The 21930-nt window shown below is 33.3% G+C and overlaps 1 protein-coding gene across 2 annotated transcripts in view; it reads left to right on the top strand.

Annotated features, from left to right (window-relative positions):
- Fbw5 (F-box and WD repeat domain containing 5) overlaps positions 1–21179 on the top strand; it is a 111942-nt gene extending 90763 nt beyond the window's left edge. Inside the window, exons 8-9 of one of the 2 annotated variants that reach the window (XM_085817023.1) lie at positions 14956–15168; positions 15258–21179. In XM_085817023.1, the coding sequence (XP_085673149.1) occupies positions 14956–15168; positions 15258–15504 (460 nt within the window). In that variant the 3' untranslated portion in view covers positions 15505–21179. The remainder of the gene's footprint in view (positions 1–14955; positions 15169–15257) is intronic. The other variant, XM_085817024.1, reaches the window with a different exon arrangement.
- Positions 21180–21930: the final 751 nt, after the last annotated feature.

The raw sequence follows: 21930 nt of genomic DNA, 5'->3' as shown, positions 1-21930 counted from the left end.
AAAATCAAACTGCAGACACTTTATCAAGAATAAATGCAGCTATAAAACAATAAATAGATCTAAAGGCACTACATGATGAACTTTGTCGTCCCAGAATAACTCAATTGTATCACTGGATAAGATTTAAAAATCTGCCTTTTTCAGTAGAAGAAATTAGAACTGTTAATTCGTATGTATGCTACAGTGAAGTAAAACCTCGCTTCTTATAGATCTGAAGGACACTTAATTAAAGCAACTGCACCTTTAGAAAGACTAAATCTAGATTTCAAAGGTCCTTTGCCTATGGCTCCCAGGAACCGTTTCCTTCTTACTATTGTGGACGAGTTTTCAAGATTCCCTTTTGCAATACCTTGCCCTGATAAGTCATCTGCTACTGTTACTGCTCAGTTGCAAAATATTTCCTCAATTTTGGGGGTACCAGCCTACACACTCGTACATTCTGATAGAGGATCTTCATTTATGTCTCATGAATTAAAATGCTTCTTAACTTTGCTTGGTATAGCAACAATTCGCACAACTGCATATAATCCTCAAGGAAATGGCCATGTAGGAAACCATCCAGCTGGCACTAAAATCAAAGAACATGACTATCGAACGTTGAGAAGGGAATTCTGCAATCTGTTCAGCATTCGATTCGGTCACTCTTATGTACAGCAACAAATGACACACCACATGAACGTATGTTCATCCATGCTAGAAGATCATATAATGGACGTTCTTTACCTACGTGGTTAACACAACCCGGAACAATAATAATGAATATTACCATACACGAGCTAATAAATATGAGCCTATTATGCAGGAAGTGGAGCTCATTGAGGCTAACCCAGATTTATGCTTGCGTTAAACTTCCAGATAGTAGTGAAACCAATGTTTCAATACGATATTTAGCACCCAGAGGATATACTATACATGCCCATGATATCGGGTTGATAAAAACCAACAGCTTTCAGATTCTTTTTCTCAACAGAATGAAGATTTGGCCACTGAATTTCCTGAACTCGTATCAAAAACTGTAAGAAAATGTACAGAAGAGGATCCCCAAGGCAGTGATTTACCGTGCTCTAGCAGACATGAGAATTTTGAAAAGATCAAATGATAACTTACATGAGAGTGTATCCTTGCGTCCAAAAAGGCAGAGAGGTCAGCCTCCTTATCTGGCAGACTATGTAACTTATTAATAATCTTAGGGATGGGTGAATGTGGTATAATATTTAATAATATTGGCAACACTAAAATTAAATTACATAGAATGGCAACAGTCATTCTTAGTTTAAATATTGTTCTTACAACGTACAACGTAACATTTGATGTTGTTCTGTTTTATGTGCAGTTTTAGTTGATTAAAGCTTCATTTCAGCTTCTTAAGGAAAGTGGTTTGTTGTATTTACAACAGTTAACAAACATGAAAGAAAGTAATTTGATAATTAACTAAGCAATGTTAATAAAGGTAACCTTATGCAGTTATTTATCTTTCTTTTCCTAAACACTTTTAGGCTGTATTTTTCATGAAAAATTATGAGTAAAACTTTATAATAAAAGGTTAATTTATTAATGACTTTTGTTGATTAACTATGTAGATTTAAAATTCTATTAAGTGCTATAAGTTGCATTAATTTTCTACTTATTTTCAATTTTTGAATGCTTAAGTTTCCTTCTTACTTTTTCAGGAAAAATTTATTAGTTCATTCAAAAATATGAAACTTAAAAGTAAAAATATCCCTCTTTTCTTCTTGCGCTCCCAATTCATTATGCGAAACTGCATTTGAAAAATCCATGTCTGCGATGTTATCGTCATGCGATGATTTGTAGGTACTTTGTTTTTTACCACGATATTTTCGACGATGATGTTTTTAAACTGCAAAGTTTTTGAACCGTTTTATTTTCGATGACGATATTTTGTACCATGATGTTTCAGAACTCGGATGTTTTTTCTTTGCTTTTTTTCCCCACGATGTTTTGTACCATGATGTTTTCGCCTTGCGTTGTTTTCTTCCCGACATTTTCGGCAGATACCGTCTTTTCCACGGAAATAATGCCAATTACTGCTTTCAATTATTTTCTGAATTCCTTAAATTCTGTTCTTCATGAAAGGTTTGAACCTTTCGGGAGATCCATGAATCTAAAATTAAGTTATTTGAGAATCTGTCCAATGGAAGGGGATTACTTCGTATTTTAAACATTTTGCGATTTTATTACTCAATCTGGTGGACAGAAGCGCGTCCTTCAGAGCTGCAACTTGACTCTTGGAAGCAACAAAAACTGTTTGAAAAGTTCCATTGTTCAAACCTATTCTGAGATATACCACGCATCCATAAGCTCTCAGACTAGCATCAGGAAAGCCGTAGAGTTCTATTTCTTTCCATTTATAACTAAGATCAGGTGGTAGTTTATCGTCCCAATCAATTTTGGCAGACACTTTATTCTTTGGTGAAAGGGCCATAAAATCCGACAGGATCAAAAACACGGCCTGCGGTTTGTGATAGAAAACGTTTTGAGTTAATTGACGAGGAAATGAAATTTGTTAAGTGCTGAGTGTCAAAATAAAAATTATCATTACCCATATCCCAGTTAATTCCTAACACTTTCTTTGATCGGGACCAGGAGATTCTTGTATCGAAAATTCTTTGTTACGCCAAATGTCTTTCAGTTCTTTTGAATTAGTATGCCACTTATGCAGTGATGGCATACTAAATTTCATTAGTATGCCATCACTGCATATACTAATTTCCACAGTATACTAGTTTCGTTAGTATGCCATCACTGCATAAGTGGATTTACTTCGTTGGAAATGTTCACAATTTCTAAACTTGTTTTCAGGGCTTGTTCTAAATTTTGTTGACCACCAATAATATCATCAACGTACAGGCAATTGTTAAAGAGTTCTACTGTTTCAGGATATATTTCTGAATATTTTTTGAGGTGATGCTTAATGGTAACAGCAAGCAGAAAGGGTATAGATTTTAGTCCGTACAGAACTCTTGTAAATCTAAAGGTTTTCAAATTTTTATTGCTATCAGCAGGATCATCTTTCAAAAAACCGTGTAACGTCCCTGTTTTCTTCATTTAACTCTATCTGTAAAAAAGCTTGTATAATATCAGCCGTAAAGGCTATCGAATTTTGTCTATATTTTATCAGTAAATCAAAAATATCAGGATGTAAATTCGAACCAGTATACAAATAGTCGTTTAGACAAAGTGTATTTGGTTTGTGGAGCTGAAGCATCATAAACTATTTTTAGTCTGCTTGTTTTCTATCCTTTCTGATGACTGCCCTATGAGGTAAAAATAGGGTCTTATCATTTCGTCTTCCTGAACTGGTTCAATAATATGTTTTAACTCGTAATCCTTTAAAACCTCTGCATATTGAACAAACAAAGTGTTATCAGTTTTAAATTTGTTACTTAATTTCTTAAATCTTTCAAGCGCTGTATCCCTATTATCTTCCATTAAATGTTTTGAATTTGGTTTCCATGGAAATCTTATTTGGTACCTGCCGTTCTTATACTTGATGTCAGATTCGAAAGAGTTCATAATTTTTAAATCATCCAGTTTTGTCATTTTGAGTATCACTTTCTAAACCTAAGTTTTTTAGCTTGCAAAATTGTTGTAATTGATGTGATATCAAGTTTTCATTGACTGTTATTTTCATAGTTAATAAACTAAAATGATCATTTACTTTACCCTGCAAACACCAGGTTCTGTGTTTACTACATTTCTTGAAATTCTTTTAATTTTACCTGTAATTATAAAGAATAGTAGAAATCTACCCCTATGAGACTATAAATTTTATCACTTTGTCTACAACAGTCAGCTAATTGTAAGTTTTGTGAAATTTTATTTTCCTTAGCAAAGTTCAAATCTGGAAGGGAGATAATACTATTGAAGATACTTTCGGTTTCTAGTAGTTCAATATCTATACTAAGAGATTGGGATCGCTAACATTTTCTAGTTTTGCTTTAATCCAAATGATCTCCAAATCTCCAAAGGAGTCTCCAAATGAGTAAACAGAAAGTGATTCTTTTCTAACAGCTGGAAGATCCATTTTACTAGATACATATTTAGTTATGAAAGATCTCATTGAGCCATTATCAAAAATAATTCTCACATTTTTCACATTTCTCATTATTTCGAATCAATGCAGAAGCAGTTTGTAACAATATTTTATTAGATTTACTTTCATCGGAACAGACAGAACAGCGGAAATAACTTTCGAACTCGACGCTTTCTTTTCAAATTTATCATTATCTTTTTTCTTATGAAATGAATAGCAAAGCACTTTCGAGTGTTTATTATTACAGAAGCTACAGTTTAGTTTTTGTTTGCGGTGTTTAAATCTATGCTTTTTATCCAAACATAAACATCAGCCTTGCTTTTTCAAAATCCCTTTCTTCTTTTCCACACTTAAAATTTCGCAGTCCATGCCCTCCGAGGGTCGATGTAGAAAACTCTGCGACCTTTTAAATCCCGATTTTCATCTTTAATTTTTCGGCTATAATCAAGAACGAATTCATTAGGAAGTAATTTCAAAATTAAAGGCTTCAAGAGATTCCCGTCGGAATCAAAGTCTATTTTTAATGATTTGAGATTTATTGAGAAGTTTTTTAATCCGTTTACATCATTGGGTTTTCTAACAGGTGAAATATGTAAGAGTTGTCCTAAATGCGAATTACTTAAGATGTTGTTTACCCAAATCTGGAACGCAACAGTTCAAGAGCAGCTTCGTAATTATTTTCGATAAGAGCGAAATCAAAAATAGCTTTGGCGGCTGAGCCACCAAGAAAGCTTTTCAAGTAAATTAATTTTTTTATTTTTGACAAATTCGTATTTTTATCAATCGCATGGAGATGGTTAATTTTGAAAGGCGAGGGAATTTATTACTTTCGTTTTTGGAATCTGTAGCGGTTTCATTAGAAATGTTCATACTTTCATTGTCTGAATTTTCGAGTTTATTTAATTCTTTCAATTTTTCCTTCGCTCTAAATTGCCACAGTGTGATTTTCTCTTCGTACATTTTCTCTTCGTATTCCAGAGTGGATGTGACTTCAAGTTCAAATTCATCCCCTTCGACTTTCAAATAACGTTCTATTTGAGTGTCTAAATCACTTAAGAGTTTTTGATTTTTCATTTAACTGGTTTAAAATTTCTTCTAGTACATTTACATTTATACTAATGTCATCTTTTCTTAATTCTGTCTCGATTTTCTTAAACATCTTGGACACTGCTGTCCTCAATACCTTTCGTTTCAATTTCAGTTTAGCAATAGGATCTTCTGTTGTACTAAAAATAGAAAACTTAATCTTACCTTGGCAGTCTTCACACACTTGCTATGTGCTAATCCATAGTCCACTAATTCATTAAAAAACACAAATTTTCAAATTGTCCATATGTTTGTGGCGAGAATGCACTATGACGTAAAAGGCATTCTAAATTGAAAGTCTACCGTTTCTAAGATCTATCTTACTATATGAAGAGCATTATCTCTATATCTATGATTGACTCAAAGCAAGGTTATGTTAAATATTTATTTATACACTATATACAGCTAATCAGTTAATAAATCAGCATATGGAAAATTCTACAAATCTAGAGAGGACATGGCTTAACCCTTCAGCACACGCACATCACTGCGCTACGTTATTATACGCGCTAGATAAATTTTCCCCCAGTATTTGTTGCTCGGAGTTCCCCTCAACATATAAATAAATGTGTTTTCTTTTTTTAAATGACTTGTAGCTTTGTGAATTCTGTTGAAACGTTTTTTCCATAATAACACATAGGTTTCCCACCTCCATACATGAACTTCATTATTCAAATTATCTCGTTTTGAACAATCGACGACACAAAGAGCACAGCTCCTGACTCTTCGGTTCAGTTGTTCCCGAAGCTCAACACACTCTCTCGACAATGCACTAACCGCGATACACTAAGAGATTCTTTCGATGCACTTGACTACCCACTCGGCATTCGCTGCCCGGCTATCAACTCCGCAGGGACTGATTAACTGACTCGATACTGACTAACTTTCCATGTACCAGAACAGCTTATATAGCTTTTGGCTTGTGTTCAAGAACATTATGGGCTAAACCGCTAAGAATTCATTCCAGAAGGTTCTCCATTTGTCCATGGCATATTGCCAAGTGGGCAATTTCTTATCAGATGTAGTAACCCCGCCTTCCCTTCCCTTTTTATGGCAACCCTAAACCTGCTTTGCAGGGAAGCTATTTTACCGCACCTGTACATTTCATAACACTGCCCTCTCCCAGGGGCTGCACATCCCGGGCAGTACAATCCTTGGTCAGAAGTATAATTCGATACAAACAAAAGGCAATAAAACAAACAAATAACATAACTAAAGAAACAAATATTTACACTATTTACAAGTTATATACACAAATTAACACATAACAATTTCAAATTATACAAATTAAAATTCAGAATGAATTTCAGTCTCAGTCTATTCATTAAGTTATTCCCGGGTCAAATACATTTCCACTGCAGTTCTCAGATGCATTTCTGTTTTGTATATCACAGTATGAAGATTCAGTCCTTTCAGACTTTTTATCCACAGGAAGATCTGAAACAGTTTGTTCAACACTTAGTAATTCATTTGCAGCATGCATACAGTTCACCTCGGTATTTTCAGCAATTGGTACATGCTCATTTTCCTGTATTTCCTGAAAACCAGATCCGATGTTTGCATTAGAGTAGTGAACGGAACCCGATTCTTCTCAAACACAAGTATCCAGATTTAGAATCAAGTCCTTGTCTGCACAACCTGCACTATGAGGCACACGCTTAGTTTGTGAAGTGGGTGAATATTCTTGCAATACTGGAGCGCACTGCTTAAACTGCACATCAGCTTCTCCCATCTCTGCATCACTTGCATTTTCAGATGTTTCAATTCTTGCTAACTGCGACTTCGTAATTTCATTATCAATTTCGACGAACTTAACAGTTGCATTTTCACTTTCTTCTACTTCCACTTCAGGCACTCGAGAATCAAAATCTTCCTTCCCATCTTTTATTTCTTCATGTTTTCGTTCTTTTTCTTTAATCCCGTTAGGTGCTTCATCCTGCATTTCTTGATCTTTCTCAGACAGTTCATTAGCTACTTCCTCCATTGCCTCATTCTTTGATTCTTCAGAAGCCACTTCTCTCATTTCCACATCGTCTTTTATGACTAGTTTCTTCTGCAAGCTCCACTTTCACCTGTTGGAGTTGCTCTCGCTTCTTTTCTTGGCCGACATTTGTTTCTTCTCGTCGGACTTTCTTCTCATCCAGTCCGGATTTCATCTCTTTCAGTCCGGCTTTGATTTCTGCTGTCATCTCTTCATATCCAGCTTTTATCTCTTCCCGTCCAACTTTCATAGTATCATGTCTGGGTTTACCTCAGCCAATCTGGCTTTCACTTCAGCCCTCATCTCTTCTCGTCCGCCTTTCATTTCAGCCCTCAGCCCTCTTCTTGGCTAAGAAGTCCATCAAAGTCTTTGTTTCCTCCGTCATGCCTTTCCTCTGCAAGCGGGTCACTGGCATTCACTCACAAATCCCACTTCTGACATCAGTTGTCGTGTTTTTTTTTTCCTCTTCTTCTTTACATTTGTTATGTTACGGGGTTCGTGCAGATCTGGAGTCAATAACGACAACCCCACATGATGAAGAATCGAAGCATACTTTATTTAGCCAATATTAATCGGGACAGCTTCAAAATTACGTTTACAGTCATCGAAGAAGTATTATAAACACGCTGACACAATCAGCGACACAGCCTCCAGGTTATCAGGCTATAACGGTGAAGACAGCTTCACTGCAAAGCACCAGAGTACAGCTCCTGATCCTGCTCGATCATTCTTGGAACTCCACTTACTCTCAAGACTCTCCACACTACAACTCGTGATGCACTCAACGACACACAGATCACAGCTCCCGACTCTTTGGTTCAGTTGTTCACAGAGCTCAATGCACACTCTTGACGATGCGCTAACCGCGATATATATACTAAGAGATGCACATGATGACCCACTCGGCACTCTCTGCCCGGCTGTGAACTCAATCGACTCCACATGGACTGACTAACTGACTCGATACTGACTAACTCTCCGCATACCAGCAGAGTTTATATAGCTTTTGGCTTGTGTTCGAGAACATTCTGGGCTAAAACGGTAAAAATTCGTTTCAGAAAGTTCTCTATTCGTCCATGGCATATCGCCAAATGGGTGATTTCTTGCCAATTGTGGCAACCCTGCCCTACCCAGCCATTTTATGGCAACCCTAAAGCTGCTTTGCAGGGAAGCTATCTTGCCATGCCTGTACATTTCGTAACAATATAATAGGCCAAACAACGCCTTCAATTCAGCTACATTTGTCTCTTGTGCATCACGTTCTCTAGAGAATTTGCTTCTTATTGATGAAATGTATTGTTAATTTCACCAAATTTTCCATTATTTCATCATCAAAAATTTTCAATAAATACTCATTTGGAGTTTTCAAATTTCTAAAGCTTTTCTTGACATCAGATAAATGCCAGAAATGTTATATTGTGCGTCCATGTACGAACGTTTTTCAGAGGTAATTTTTTAATCCATTTTATTCCCTCTTTTTCCACATGAAAATCATCTTATGTCAAAGAAGACATGCTCCCTAAATCATGTGAATCGTACGACTCCAGGTCGAAATAAGTTTCCTGAGCACATTCAGAAATATTATCGCACTCAAAATCGGTATCACTAGCGAGAAGATCCCGCATCATTGCTGATTTTGTTCGTATGCTCTTATCTCAATGAATGTCACTCTAGAAGTGAAACATTAGCACATGCATGGGGTAACTACGATCCCATTTTACATACCTTCCGCGAAAACGCAAAATCCCAAGGACGCGGAAAAAATTTCTCTGGACGACCCCTAGCCTTACCTGTACCCATAAAGTACTACAAAGATCACGTATGACCTTCCTTTATTTTCTAAGAAAAGACTAGACATGGGATGGAATTTTATTCCAGTGCCTGTGCTGGCGGGTTAATGAGCCATTTGCCATTCAACATCTAACTAGGGTCACTCTTATCGCCGTATAACATCATATTTCTCTACATTAGAAAAGTGAACAAACAGCATAAATGTAACTGAAAACACAATAAAGGAATATCAAAACTTCTATGAGGTATTGTTTTTTCTTGATTCTCATTTACACCTGATGGATGAACAATGATGTAATAATATTAATAAAAATATTATGGCTTTTTTCATAAATGTACCATCCACTGCCAAGAATTAATTATTTTATTATTTCTAAAATGCAATGCAGAATTTTCTTCAGAGTTTGTCTCATCTGTTTTTGATATTTTCTTTGGAATATGAATCACCTTATCTTTCTTGTCTACAGTCATTTCCTTCAGTGGTCACTTTGATCACTAAAAACATTACCTTTATCTTCATCACCTTCATTAGAAAGCATTCAAGTGTGCTTCTAAATTGTTGAGTTTATTTAACTCCAGTTTATATGTAGTAGAAATCATCATCAAAGTTCTAGAGTGCAAGACTGGAAATTTGCATGATTAGATGCTGTAGACCTAAAATATATTTTTAATATTGCAAGACCAGGGGCAATCCCAAGGTACTCTAGCCCTTCAAAGGATCACCCTCTTGATGAGGTGGGATTACGATCCTGGAGCCCTAGTGGTCTTTCCTCCTGTCTTTTTCATTTTTGTTTAGCTGTTCTATTTCCATTTGTTCCATCCTTGTGGTTTTTGCATTGTTACCGATAAGGCTGGAAAGGAGGGTCCTGCTAGTTCAGGGGCAAGGTGTCCCCATCATGTTGCTTTGGCCTCTGCTTCAGATTTTTTAAAAAAGGCGGTTTTTCCCGCTAGTGCCAGTTGGCTAGTCACCAGTCCTTAGTATCAGTGCCTTAGGGATAAGCTTTCAGGAGGTAAGCTGACTGTGGTGTTTCAGATTGTATATAGACCCGTTTAACCCTGATATAGAAATCTGCATCCCCTTGTTGGAATCCATGGTTGGTAGGGCTGAATCTTTATCGCTCAAATAAAATACTAAGAACTTTTTTTTTAATACCTTCAAATCAAATACTGATAATGATATTCTGAGGAAAAAATCACGGATAGATACATAATCAAGGTAAAAATCACAAACAGATCAAATAGTTTACTTTCTAAATTTTTCAATGCAAGCAGTCAAATGGTGAACTTCTGAAAAACTATTTTCGATAAATAAATACATTACTTCAGTAGTAGGAGAATTGAAGAATGCAAAATGTATCTGATCTGGTGACCTTCTTGTAGAGATAGGCTCTTCAATGGAGTCTGCAAATCTTATGAAAGTGACAGTGACGGTTTCAGCATACAAATATTGAACTTCTGTCATGGTATTATCTTAGAACCAGACCTTACTGAAGTACCTGATGAAGAGATAGTTACAAAGCTAGAAGATCAGCATGTATGTAGTGCCATATGAATCAAGTATCATAAAGAAGGCGTGCTGTATCCTATGAAGGATGTCATCCTCATGTACAAAACTCCTGAGCGCTACCAAAAAGCGTAAAGGCAGGCTATCCGCATTGCTAGTCTGTCCATATATGCCAAACCCAATGTAATTTTCAGTGTCAGTGGTTTGGATACATGAAAACCTCATGTCAGGATAGTCCAACAGGGACAATATGTTCAGAAATCCTCCATGAATTTGCAGTGCTGCTTCATTATGTGTAAAAAGCAAAAGAAACCATCCAGCTTATACAAGGTCTTGTTCAACTTGGCAGATGGGAAAAAGGAAGTGCAATACTTGAAGGTCACAAAGAATATCTCATTTGCAGAAGCAAGCAAGTTTCTTTTAAATACCCAAACCATATCTTCTGGTTTGGTTTAGTTTGCTTTAATCAATTATGGCAAAGTACTTGAGGGCTATCTGCTTAAAGGAAGACTTCCTAAGGGAAACTGTCTCGTGTACACATTACACATAGGGAAAATCGCAGAAATGTCCATGCAGCCAGCCCTTTTACATGATTTAAACCTCAGACTGAACTACCAGTGTTCAGCGATTTTACCACTTGGCCGCTGGTAGGCCTCCAAACAATATCTAAATCCTCATATTCAGCTATGATAAAGTCATTTAAATTGATAGGAATCCAAACTAAGATCAGCATTTTTCTGAATTCGAACACTATACAGACAAAAGTCAAATTAGCAAGGAATCATCTACTTCAAACACTAAATATCCAGCTGCACAAAATACAGTAAATATAATTGTTATTTTCTGTAATAATATTGAAAATAAAGAGAAACTAAACATTCCAAAAGGTAATAAGGTAATTGCGAGGCACCAAATCGGATGAGTGCTCAATCCATAGATTCAGAAGATATAAGAGACCGAGGAAGATCTGACTTTCCATCACAAAGAAAAACAAGAATTGCAGAAGACTAAGCATTCATGATGCCCTTTCTTATCTCTTGGAAATGTTGTAGCTTCCACCAGAGTTTGAGCAATAAATATCATCCACTTTGTTTTGCAATTGAAGAGACTTCTCAAACCAGATAAGACTGAGAAGCTTCGTAGATATTTTATGGTGATGGGAGATAAGATAAGTAACAAACATGCCTGTGGAGGTGTAGCCATTTTCGCCTCACATGTTGACTGGTCTTTGTCTGTACTCCCTTTAAGGACAGATCTCCAAGCTATTGCTGTATAAATGTAAGTTGTTTGATTACTGCCTGTTGTTTGGATCTGCTACTGAATAAAAATATCGATCAATGAGTTTTAAATGAGCTCATAGAGTAGCTGCTAAGTTCTTCTATAAGTCTTGGTAACTTTAATGGATACAGTATTCTTTGGGAAAGTAAGGATGCCAATGCACGTTGAAGACATATAGAGCAAATGATTGAGGATAATGGCATCTGTCTGCTTGAGAGCAGGCAGAATACTTATTTTCATGAATGTACAAGAGCAGACCATGCCCTCGGTCTTGCCATTACTTATGCTATTTTTATCTCTTAGTGTTGGAGATGATCCTTTCAATAGCAATCATTTCCCTCTCATAATGACTTTCATAGAAAGCAGAATGGGTCCTCTTCGAAAAACTCTCTAATTTCTCTTTCATTGAACAAGTTGGGAATTGTTTACTACCCATGCTGAAGTTATAGAGGAAATGATGAGCAGTGTTCCTAAAGATGTTGCCGTTGAAGTTTTTAGAAAGACAGTGTTTCATGCTGCTGAAATCTCTGTTCCAAATTTCTGGTCAGTTCCTAAAGTATTCAAAGCCTTGGTGAAACAATGAATGCTATGTGACTCACAGGCAACAAAAAAGACCAGAAGTACTTTTTGCCAATATCCAATATTGTCCAGTCTTCTGGCTTTCAAAAGAGCTAAAGCAAAAGCTGGAAAAGTGTAACATAAAAGTCGGAGGGAAACTTGGTTAACCTACATATCATAACAGCTTCTACACCAAGTAAACAAGTGTAAAAAAGAGTTAAAAAAGCATAGGGAATATATAAAGACCACTCACTTTCCATCCTGGAAAAAGATGACCAAGCGATTAGCACTACAGAAGAGATTGCTAATAATTGAGACCTTTGCTTTTGTTTCCAGTGGCAACAGTTACTCATCAGCATTTCTTTTTGTGAAGCTATTCTCCAAAAATTTTCCAATAGCATTAAGTTCTCCCAGCTCTGATCTTTATAATAGTGATCTTATAATGCTTGAGCTGACGAGAGCCCTATTGCATGCGCATAGATCTAGCCCTGGTGTGGATGACATTAGCTATGAAATAGTAAAGCATCTATCTTTTAAGTCATTGTCTATCCTTCTCACTTTCTTTAATAGAGTGTGAAAAGGAATATCCTTTTCCTAGTGCATGGAAGCGAGTTGTGGTTATTCCCATAGCTAGGTCAGGTAAAAATGCAAGAAATCTTTCAAATTACTGACCAGTTGCATTTACTAGTTGCATTCATAAGTTGCTTGAAAAAATTTTGTTTTAAAATGAATAATCCTTTGAGCATATGTATGTGGTTTCTTCTTTTAAATTTCGTTAGCCTTGAGTAATGAAAAGATTAAGCTATCTGTTTAAAACAACATAACTACCATTTTAGAGAGGATTCATTGTTTGTGTCTATAGCTGGAATATGAAATTCTGTCCTGTAAATAACTGGTGAGCAGAATTAGCTACAGCTATGAATTTAATGTTAAACAATGGTGTAAGAACAATGTGCTACAAAATGACACCATTGCCGTACTTTCTGTTGAGAAAATTCAGATTGTAGCAGTTAAAAAATGCCCCACCTGTGGCCAAGTGGTTAAAATTTCTGAATATTGGTAGTTTTAACCCTGGTTAATGGGCTTGGCTGCATGTTTTGTTTTCAAGGGCTTATCCATCTGCAACATGAATATGAACCATTTTCTCTTCGAAAATCCTCCACAAAGCCATTCCTCCCTTTATGCACATAGCCTTTGTCTTCTTTGCCATATTAAGTAAGATAACCTAACCTCTCTCTAAAACTGTGAAAGATATACGAAAATGTGAATTACAAAGTTGCTGAATTACAAAGCCAGCCCATAGTGCTTTGTCGATTTAATATGAAAAGTTAAATCATGCACAGTGGTATATTACCTATTCGATCTAAAGTTTCCTAAACAGATGTGCAGCGTTTGAAGAATGAAGATACAAACATCAGTACAAAAGTGTTATTTCATGGATTAATGATATGTGCTAGGTGATTGTAGCTTCATGTTATAAGCCATTAAAACAAAACATGCAAACAAATTCACAATGCATACAACAGAATGTCAGGCATGTTCAAAGAAGTTATAAGGTTAGAGGTCCCACATTCCTTAGCATGCCTTCATGGCTTAGTGGCTCTGCACGCTGGGCCGATGTTCCAGTGGTTCGATTCCCGGTGAAGGCGTGCCAGAACTAAAAGGATGTTGGGTAATGATTTCTCCCCATCCAGGATTTGGCGATTGGGTCCTAAAAATCCCAGTCGCCCTTTAACAAAGAGAGTATATAAGGTATTTCTCCCGTCTTCCTAGCATGCTTTAATGGTTCTGCACGTTGGGTCGGTATTCCAGAGGTCCGTGGTTCGATTCCCGGCGAAGGCGATTGCTCATTTTTCATCTTGCCAATTTTCAAAAAATACCTAATGTCTCTACAAAGTTACCATTGGCTATATAGTGCACATTCTTATTCAAAAAAGTATGTTTGCATGCACATTTATAAATATGGAAGGTGTTACTCTACTTCATGCATCAGTCATGTGATAGCATAGATCCAGAATTTTTTTATGTTATCCCAAATGAGAAATGTATCAGATGTAAATGTTTGATGATCATGGAGGCTGTTTAGGGGAGTCATCATAGCCAATAATGTGGGCTGTAAATGAACCTGTATGTTTGATTTAAGAAGATTTCATTTGCAAACACTTCTAAAGAATCTTATTTCAGAGAAAATTGCACTTTGCATTAATAAAATGTCATGCATCAGTTTTAAATATTTAAGACTGCATAGGTGTCTATTGTATTTGTATAAATAATATATTTTTTCATATTAAATCAATGGTGCTGTATCATTTTGCAGTTGACTTTTACCAACATTTCTCATAGTTTTTTAGAGAAAACCTCTAAGCTCTTAATTTCCCTGGTAGAAAGGCTCTTCAAGTAGCCTTATTGTGTAGGGCATGAATATTGTAAAAACTACAATAAAAGGATGCATGGAATATATCATTTTACTAAATCACACTATTATATTCATAACTCTGTTCACCAGCTATTTAGAGATGAATGTAATTTCTTATTCACTACATTACGACAAACTTTTAAAAATATTCTTATTTTGTTTAAAAGTTATTGAGAGACTTCTGTTTTTATATTTTCTACTGTATTAACATTTTAAATGAATTTACAATTTCAAGGCACCTTTTTTTACCTTATTTACTTAATATGGGATTTTTTTTAAAATGGTAGATACTTATATGTAAACAGTAGACCATGGCCTCAGAATTATGTGATAGAAAATCCTTTAAGTCCACCTCCAATAGCTCAAGAAATTGACATTCATGTGATTGACCTATGTACATTAAAAGAAGTAGGTACTATGCTACGGTCACATAAGGCATACACACCAAATGATGAGTGCTTCTTTATATTTCTGGATGTGAGTGATCAGTATGTGGCCAGGTAAGTACAAAATTTTGACTAATTGATATGTTTCTAGTTTGCCTAAATTATTAAGGCCTTATTGTAATAGTTACTAAAATATTTTTCAGTGGTGCTGAAGATAAACATGGCTATCTATGGGATCGGCATTATGGGAATTGTCTTGCAAAATTGCCTCATTCTGATGTTGTTAACTCTGTGGCATTTAATCCTCGAGATCCTGAGATGCTTGTAACAGCCAGTGATGATTTCACTCTCAAAGTGTGGAGGTCAAAAAATCGAGTGAAGGAATTAAATATATCAATGGACCATGAAATGGAATGGGACTTTATAAATGAATTAAATGCTCGCCCCTGATAAGACTTTTTTTTTGTTTAATATGGTAGAACTTAAGAAGAAAGAGAAAAAAGAAGAAAAAAAAAAGTAGAAAATATGTAAAAAAATACTGTTTTGATATAGTTTTATGTTGTATTGCTCCATTTTTTTTTTTAAATTACTTAAATGTCTGATTAATTTTGTAGTTTTAGACCTGTTAAAATTGTTGGAAAGATCTGTGAATATGAAATTATAAATATATAGGAATAACAAATACCATAGTTATGTTATAGGTATCATAGTTAAAATATATGTTATTGGAATTTTTATGGTTTTACTATTTGTTTCTGAGTATAGTTGCTACTTTTTTTTTTTTTTTTTTTTTTTTTTTTTTTTTTTTTTTACTAAAGCTATGAAAAGTAGAATTAAAATAATATAATTTGAGAATTTCATGTATGCAAAATTAGTTCAAGTCATGAAAAACTATTTTATAAGTAGTTTTTTATGTAAAGCATTATATTACGTTTTTCAGCTATATATAAAGATGCATTTAAATAATTTTTTTAAATATTACTGTCAGTAAATGTCAATACTTTGTGATGATGTTTTAATGAAAAAGTTTCAAAGTCTCTTATATAGTTTTTACACTCTCTTAATAGAATATAAAAATGAAGTTGTAAAACTGTTAATATCTTTGACTACAATCAGGGTTCAATTATAAATTTGTGTTAATGTTATATTTTAGTTTATTTTAATGAATTTTTGATTATTTAAATCCATTATCCTAATTTGTTAAGAAGTGCAATTTAGTTACATTTTAACTCTTTGATAGTGAGCAAAATTAACAGCCATTACTCTCATGTCATATGCAGTATTAAAAAAGCAGTGGTAATTAGAAACTGAACACTTTTTTTTTTCATATTGACTTTTATTAAGACATTTGTTTTTATCAGTACTGAAAAATGTTAGAGACTTAGTCTTTTAAAGGGGAGTTAAATATATTCTTTAACATGATGTTAGCTGTTTTAAAACAGATTTTCAACATATATTATTTACAATAAAAGAAAAGCATGCTAATTTAAAATGTATTGTTTAATTTTGAATTAATGTTAAATAATTAAATAATATGTAGTAAATTATTATATATAATTTTATAAATTATTATGGTAGTAAACTTTATAATAAAATTAGTGTATTTACTTAAAAGATTATTTGTATAGGATTAGTACTTTGGAATACAGAATTATATGCAAATGTGTCTGAGGAGTAAGTTTGTTTTCTTGTCAAATTCTTTAACATTGAAATCAAATTTACTGCAGCATGCCAGACGTTTTCTGCTAATCCTTTGTCTTTGCTTTTGTAACAGGAATATAGTCTCAGCATTATTCATTTTAAAAATATTACTCCCTGTTAAATAGCTTTCATTTATATATATATATATATATATTACTTCATTATATATCTTTTTTTTTTTTTTTTTCCCTGCTACTTCATCTCTGAATCTCAAATGCAAAAGTGAAAGCTGTGTTTGATTATTTACCTACTTAATAATGAAATAACCACCGAAATGTGGAATGGATCTCGGATTAAGTGAAAAGCAAAATCCTTTATTGTGTAAAAACATGTTGGTCCTTCTGATGTCACATTTTCACATATATAAATTTTTTTCATATACAGTACTCATTTATAATACAAAAATTAGTGGGTAATTTCATGAAGCAAGGTCAGATCCCTTGTGCTTGAAGAAAAATTCACTCTGTCTGAATATTTTGTCCATAACGACAAACACTCTTAGTGTAAGTTTGTAATTTATGGTATGCATCTGAAGTGTTTGCTGAATTTATTGATGACCACCAGAAAATTAAAGCTGAGTTAATACCTATAATCTAATTTGTAGCAATTTCATTTGAAAAGGATACCAGTGTGATATCGATCCAAAAGTCATTTTCAGTTAATATGTAGAATAATATATAATAATTATTATCAGTTAATATGTAGATCTGTAGTGAAGAATGTGAGTTTAGCTCATATTCATTTTGTGTATATATCCCCCCTTTTCTGTAATATAATATCATATTTGTGTAAATTCTGTGTAATTCACTTTGTTGATTTTTTTCTTAATAAGGGTTTCGAATAGATATTTTCATTTTGAAATATTTCAAAATGATTCAGGATTCCTTTGGGGGTGGTCAAAAATATAGTAAATTGAAAAAAAAAATGTAGTTCTTAAAATAAAATAAGCATTATCTAGCTTTGTAAATGCTAAGATTATAATCAAGCAACAATAATTTTTTTTTTAAATTCTTTTAGGGCAAAATATTAAAAAAATGTTACAATTGGCAATGCACAGCTATAGTAATATAAAAATATGAATATGAAATTAAAGTAAGGAATAAAATCCCAAACTTATTGATATTTTGTATGATTACAGTTTATTGTACTTTTAATCAATTATGGGAAATTATATGAAAGCTGGAGATACTTTTATGCAAAAATTTTGTTAAAGAAACTACATCGAGGGAAACAACAAAAATCTTACAGTATTATTACATTTGTTGGCAGGGAAAAGTAACAAAAAGTACTCATTATCACAAAAAAAAAGAAAAAAAGAAAAAGAAAAAGAAAGAAAAAAGAAAAAAAAAATGTTGGTATTCCATAGCTTTTTATCATGTGAACAATAATGAGCTTTTTACCTTATACATTTAAATGATATTTTGCTCATTATTCATAGCTAAATAAAAGAACTCTTCATCATTGAACACAGAGTTCATTCTCTAATGGATTTCCATGTTGTGAAATAATGTTTTGATGCATTCTCAAACTTTGGCTTTCTTTTGTCTGTGTGCTATTTATTATGAGAGACTGAAATTTGGAGAATGCTGACATTCTCCGGTGAATGTCAATATTCACATAGTTGCTTGGTGTATCTCAGAAATATTTGTTAAATATATGTACTTATTTCTCTCTTACACCAACAAATGTCAATTCCCTGTGCACTTATGATGAATGATGTATAAAAATTTGTTACGTTTTTTTTAAATCATATTATTAAAACATGTGACATATGTCAAAAGAGAAGGTTTAAGCAGCAGCATGTGCAAATAAACTGTTGAATTTAAACAGTATATTCTAAATAAAAAAGAAAATAACACTAATAATAATTTTACTTAATTATGCGATTGACATTATGCAGTCTTATTTATTGCAACAACTGTTTTTTTGAACTGCACTTTGAATTGCACAAGAATCCCTTGCTTTTGAAACTGTGTTCAGTTTTGAAACACTTCTTTTTGCAATGGCAGCATGTATAGCCTTGCCTTTCACTTCTTGAATTAATTGCAGCTGCATCTCATTTATCGAAAGTAACTTTTCTTTACAAATTATGAACTGATTCCGGGTGTAAAGCTACTTGAGGGTACCATTTTTGTTTTCTAATTTATAGATGTCAGAATCATCTATTCCAAAAACAACCAGCCATACATTGGACTTTTATTCATATGATGTGACCAGTTTGAGCAGGAAAAAATGTTCTTTCTGGGCTTTATAAGATTTTCATTGCTTGCAGTAGAAGATTCTCTTCAACAACTGCTCTTTTTATAGAAATAAACTCTTGGTATTCAATCAGGGCTTCGTATGAAGACATGGTAGGTTACAGCTCTTCATCTGCTATGGCCGCCACTGCTTAAATTTCTTCAAAAGTGGTAACAATTTCTTCCGGTTATTCTTTGGTTTCAACATCTGCGATTTGTTCGCTAAACAAAGATGACGCTGCTATGCCTCTTTTTGGTTTAATGCCAAACAGGGCTTTATAAGAACTTGAGCATATTCCTTTATGGATGTAGTGTTCTTGGAAAATTGTACAAAGAGCAAACCGTCTGTTCATTTATTTGCATTGTTATTTTCTATCCATGCAGTTAACATATTCTGTATATCCTGAAGTATCCTATCACCTGAGCCTTATGTTTGACTATGATGAGGCTTTCCATGAATTACCTTAATATCTTTCCACGTAGCACATAGTTCGGATATGACTTGGTTACTGAATTCCATACCATTATTTTGAATGCAATATAGCTGAGGTTTCAAATGTTAAAAATATTTGAAGAAGGTAATATGGTACTTCTTCAGCTGTCTTAGTTTACAAAGTCTGTAGCTCGAGAAATTTCATCATATGCTCCTAACCCACCATTATAAACTTATATTTGCCATCCCTGTGGGACTGCAGGTCTATCAGATCGACTTGACATCTTAACTCCTAACTAACAATTGGTTTCAGAATAGTGTCTTTTCTATTACAACTGCATATGTAGTATTTTTGTATCTAATTTGCAATTATTTAAGCATAAAGTGTTTTAGAATACTTTTCAGAAAAATGAAAACAGTTGTCTTTTTGTTTACTCGCAATTAATTAATGTAAATTAAAAAAAAAAAAAAGATCATGGTTCACTACAGTAGCCATTCAATATAAATTAGTGTATCAGATAAAAAAATAAAAATTAAGAAATTGTTGACCGCATCAGCAAACCATGCATAAGATTGACAAAGCAGTGTTCCAGATAGTAACAAATAATGCCACATGACTGAGAAACAACAGTATTTCAGAGTATAACTAATAGATGCCACATGACCTCATTTGTGGCAAAACAAAGGATTTGGATCGAATAGTGATAGTCCGAATGTATAAGAATGTAACCAAATATGTGGTTTTTCACTGAGGGTGTGTGTTGAAATTGACTGGAGAGTGTGGCATTCTCCAATTTCGGTCTTTCACGTTAACATGCGTAGTTATGTTTTATAAACTGTAAGAATTTAGGATATAAGCTAAAAATGTTTCAACTCTGTTGAGGGGAATAATGTATGAATTTGAAAGAAGAAAAAATGAGAATTATTTTCTGATTTAGATGCATTGAAACCTTTGAGTTTTTTAATTTTCATTCGAGACAGAAATACAAAGAATATTCTAACTTGCATTAAGCAATAAACTACTAAATTAATTCTCTTTCAGAATCTGAATATAAATGTGAAAAACAATTCTCTTCTGTAATCTTAATTCCATAATCTGCAAGAATAGCTTACTTTTTTATAAATACATACATAATAAGAACATTTAATTGTTATAAATAAATGCAGTTTACCACTGCAGTGCAATTTTAAACTGATTTTTTTAGCACTTATGGCAATATAAATGTACATACATCAGTGTAAATATATACAGCTTACAAATCAAACATTATGTATAGAATTTTATTTGTGCACGATAAATGTATTCACTCAGTGCACTATTTATATTTTTCCCTTCCTTTTTTATTATTGGGCTGGACATGTAATCTGAAACTTAACTATCATAAAAATGGAATGTGTTTGAAATATCTTTTCTTTTGATAGTTGGAATTAACATCTAAGCTTTATAAATGTGAATAATTTCAAAACCCACTTTTATATCCTTATATAGAGTAATAAATAACGTCGAAGCTCAAAAGACATAAATAGTATATGTTTTATTTTTGTAACAACAGTATATATCTGGAAATTTTTGTGATTTGAAAATGTTATTATCTTATCCTTTGAATTTCATTCCTATCCAAATGAAAATAATGTAGAAAATATTGATTTTTGACCAGTCTGCTAGTTCAGTGATAATTCAGTGAAAGCCAATTGTAAGAATATTTTTGTATGCTTGAAAATAAATAATAAAATATTTGTTTAGTATTCATATATAATATTAAAATATATGTTTATTGGCCAATTATAACATAGCTCTAATATTTTGAATTTGATAAATTTTGCTTTGAACCATGGCATCCAAATTTGAACAAAGATTTAAATATATTAAAGCACTTTGAAAACCATAATTGAAATATCTAGTGCCTTTATATTGAAAATGATTGATGTAAGTTCCCTTGAAATACTATGTGAATGGAGGGTTTTAAGGTTATCAGATCTTTTGAGAATATTCTTGTATTTATCAATAACAAAGTTGGTACTTAGTTTCCAAGTATAAGTTATTTTTCTGTTCAGAATGCTATAGAAATGGTTTCAGTTACAAAGTAAAACTGTCTTTAACACCACAGTTAAGTAACAACCTGTATTCAGTCTGAATATGGTATATTTATACTTTAATTAAGAGAAAATACATGTAGAAAACAGTCAATATAATTAAGTTCCAATGAAGTATTGTAAAAATATGTCCCATTTTTATGTTTATGTATTGATTAGAAAGAGGTAAATTACATTTCCTTAACCTCTTTCATTTTGTATTTCATAAAAAAAAATTTAGCATATCTTATATAATGATTATTAGAAATTTTGCTTCTTCTGTAGACATTATTGAATTATATGTTTCATAATACACCTGACATTGAACAACTGTATTTAAATTGAATATAGATCAGTCAACAAACTTTTTTCCTTGTGTTATCAGAGTAAAATTTTATATATTATTGCAATGGAATGAAAACTATAAATTTT

This window comes from Stegodyphus dumicola, chromosome 5 (assembly GCF_044657685.1).
Source record: "Stegodyphus dumicola isolate Sdum_Otavi_A_Nest chromosome 5, ASM4465768v1".
NCBI classification, from domain to species: Eukaryota; Metazoa; Arthropoda; class Arachnida; order Araneae; family Eresidae; genus Stegodyphus; species Stegodyphus dumicola.
The sequence above is the reverse complement of the archived record's forward strand: the minus strand, read 5'-3'. Positions and strand labels throughout refer to the sequence as shown.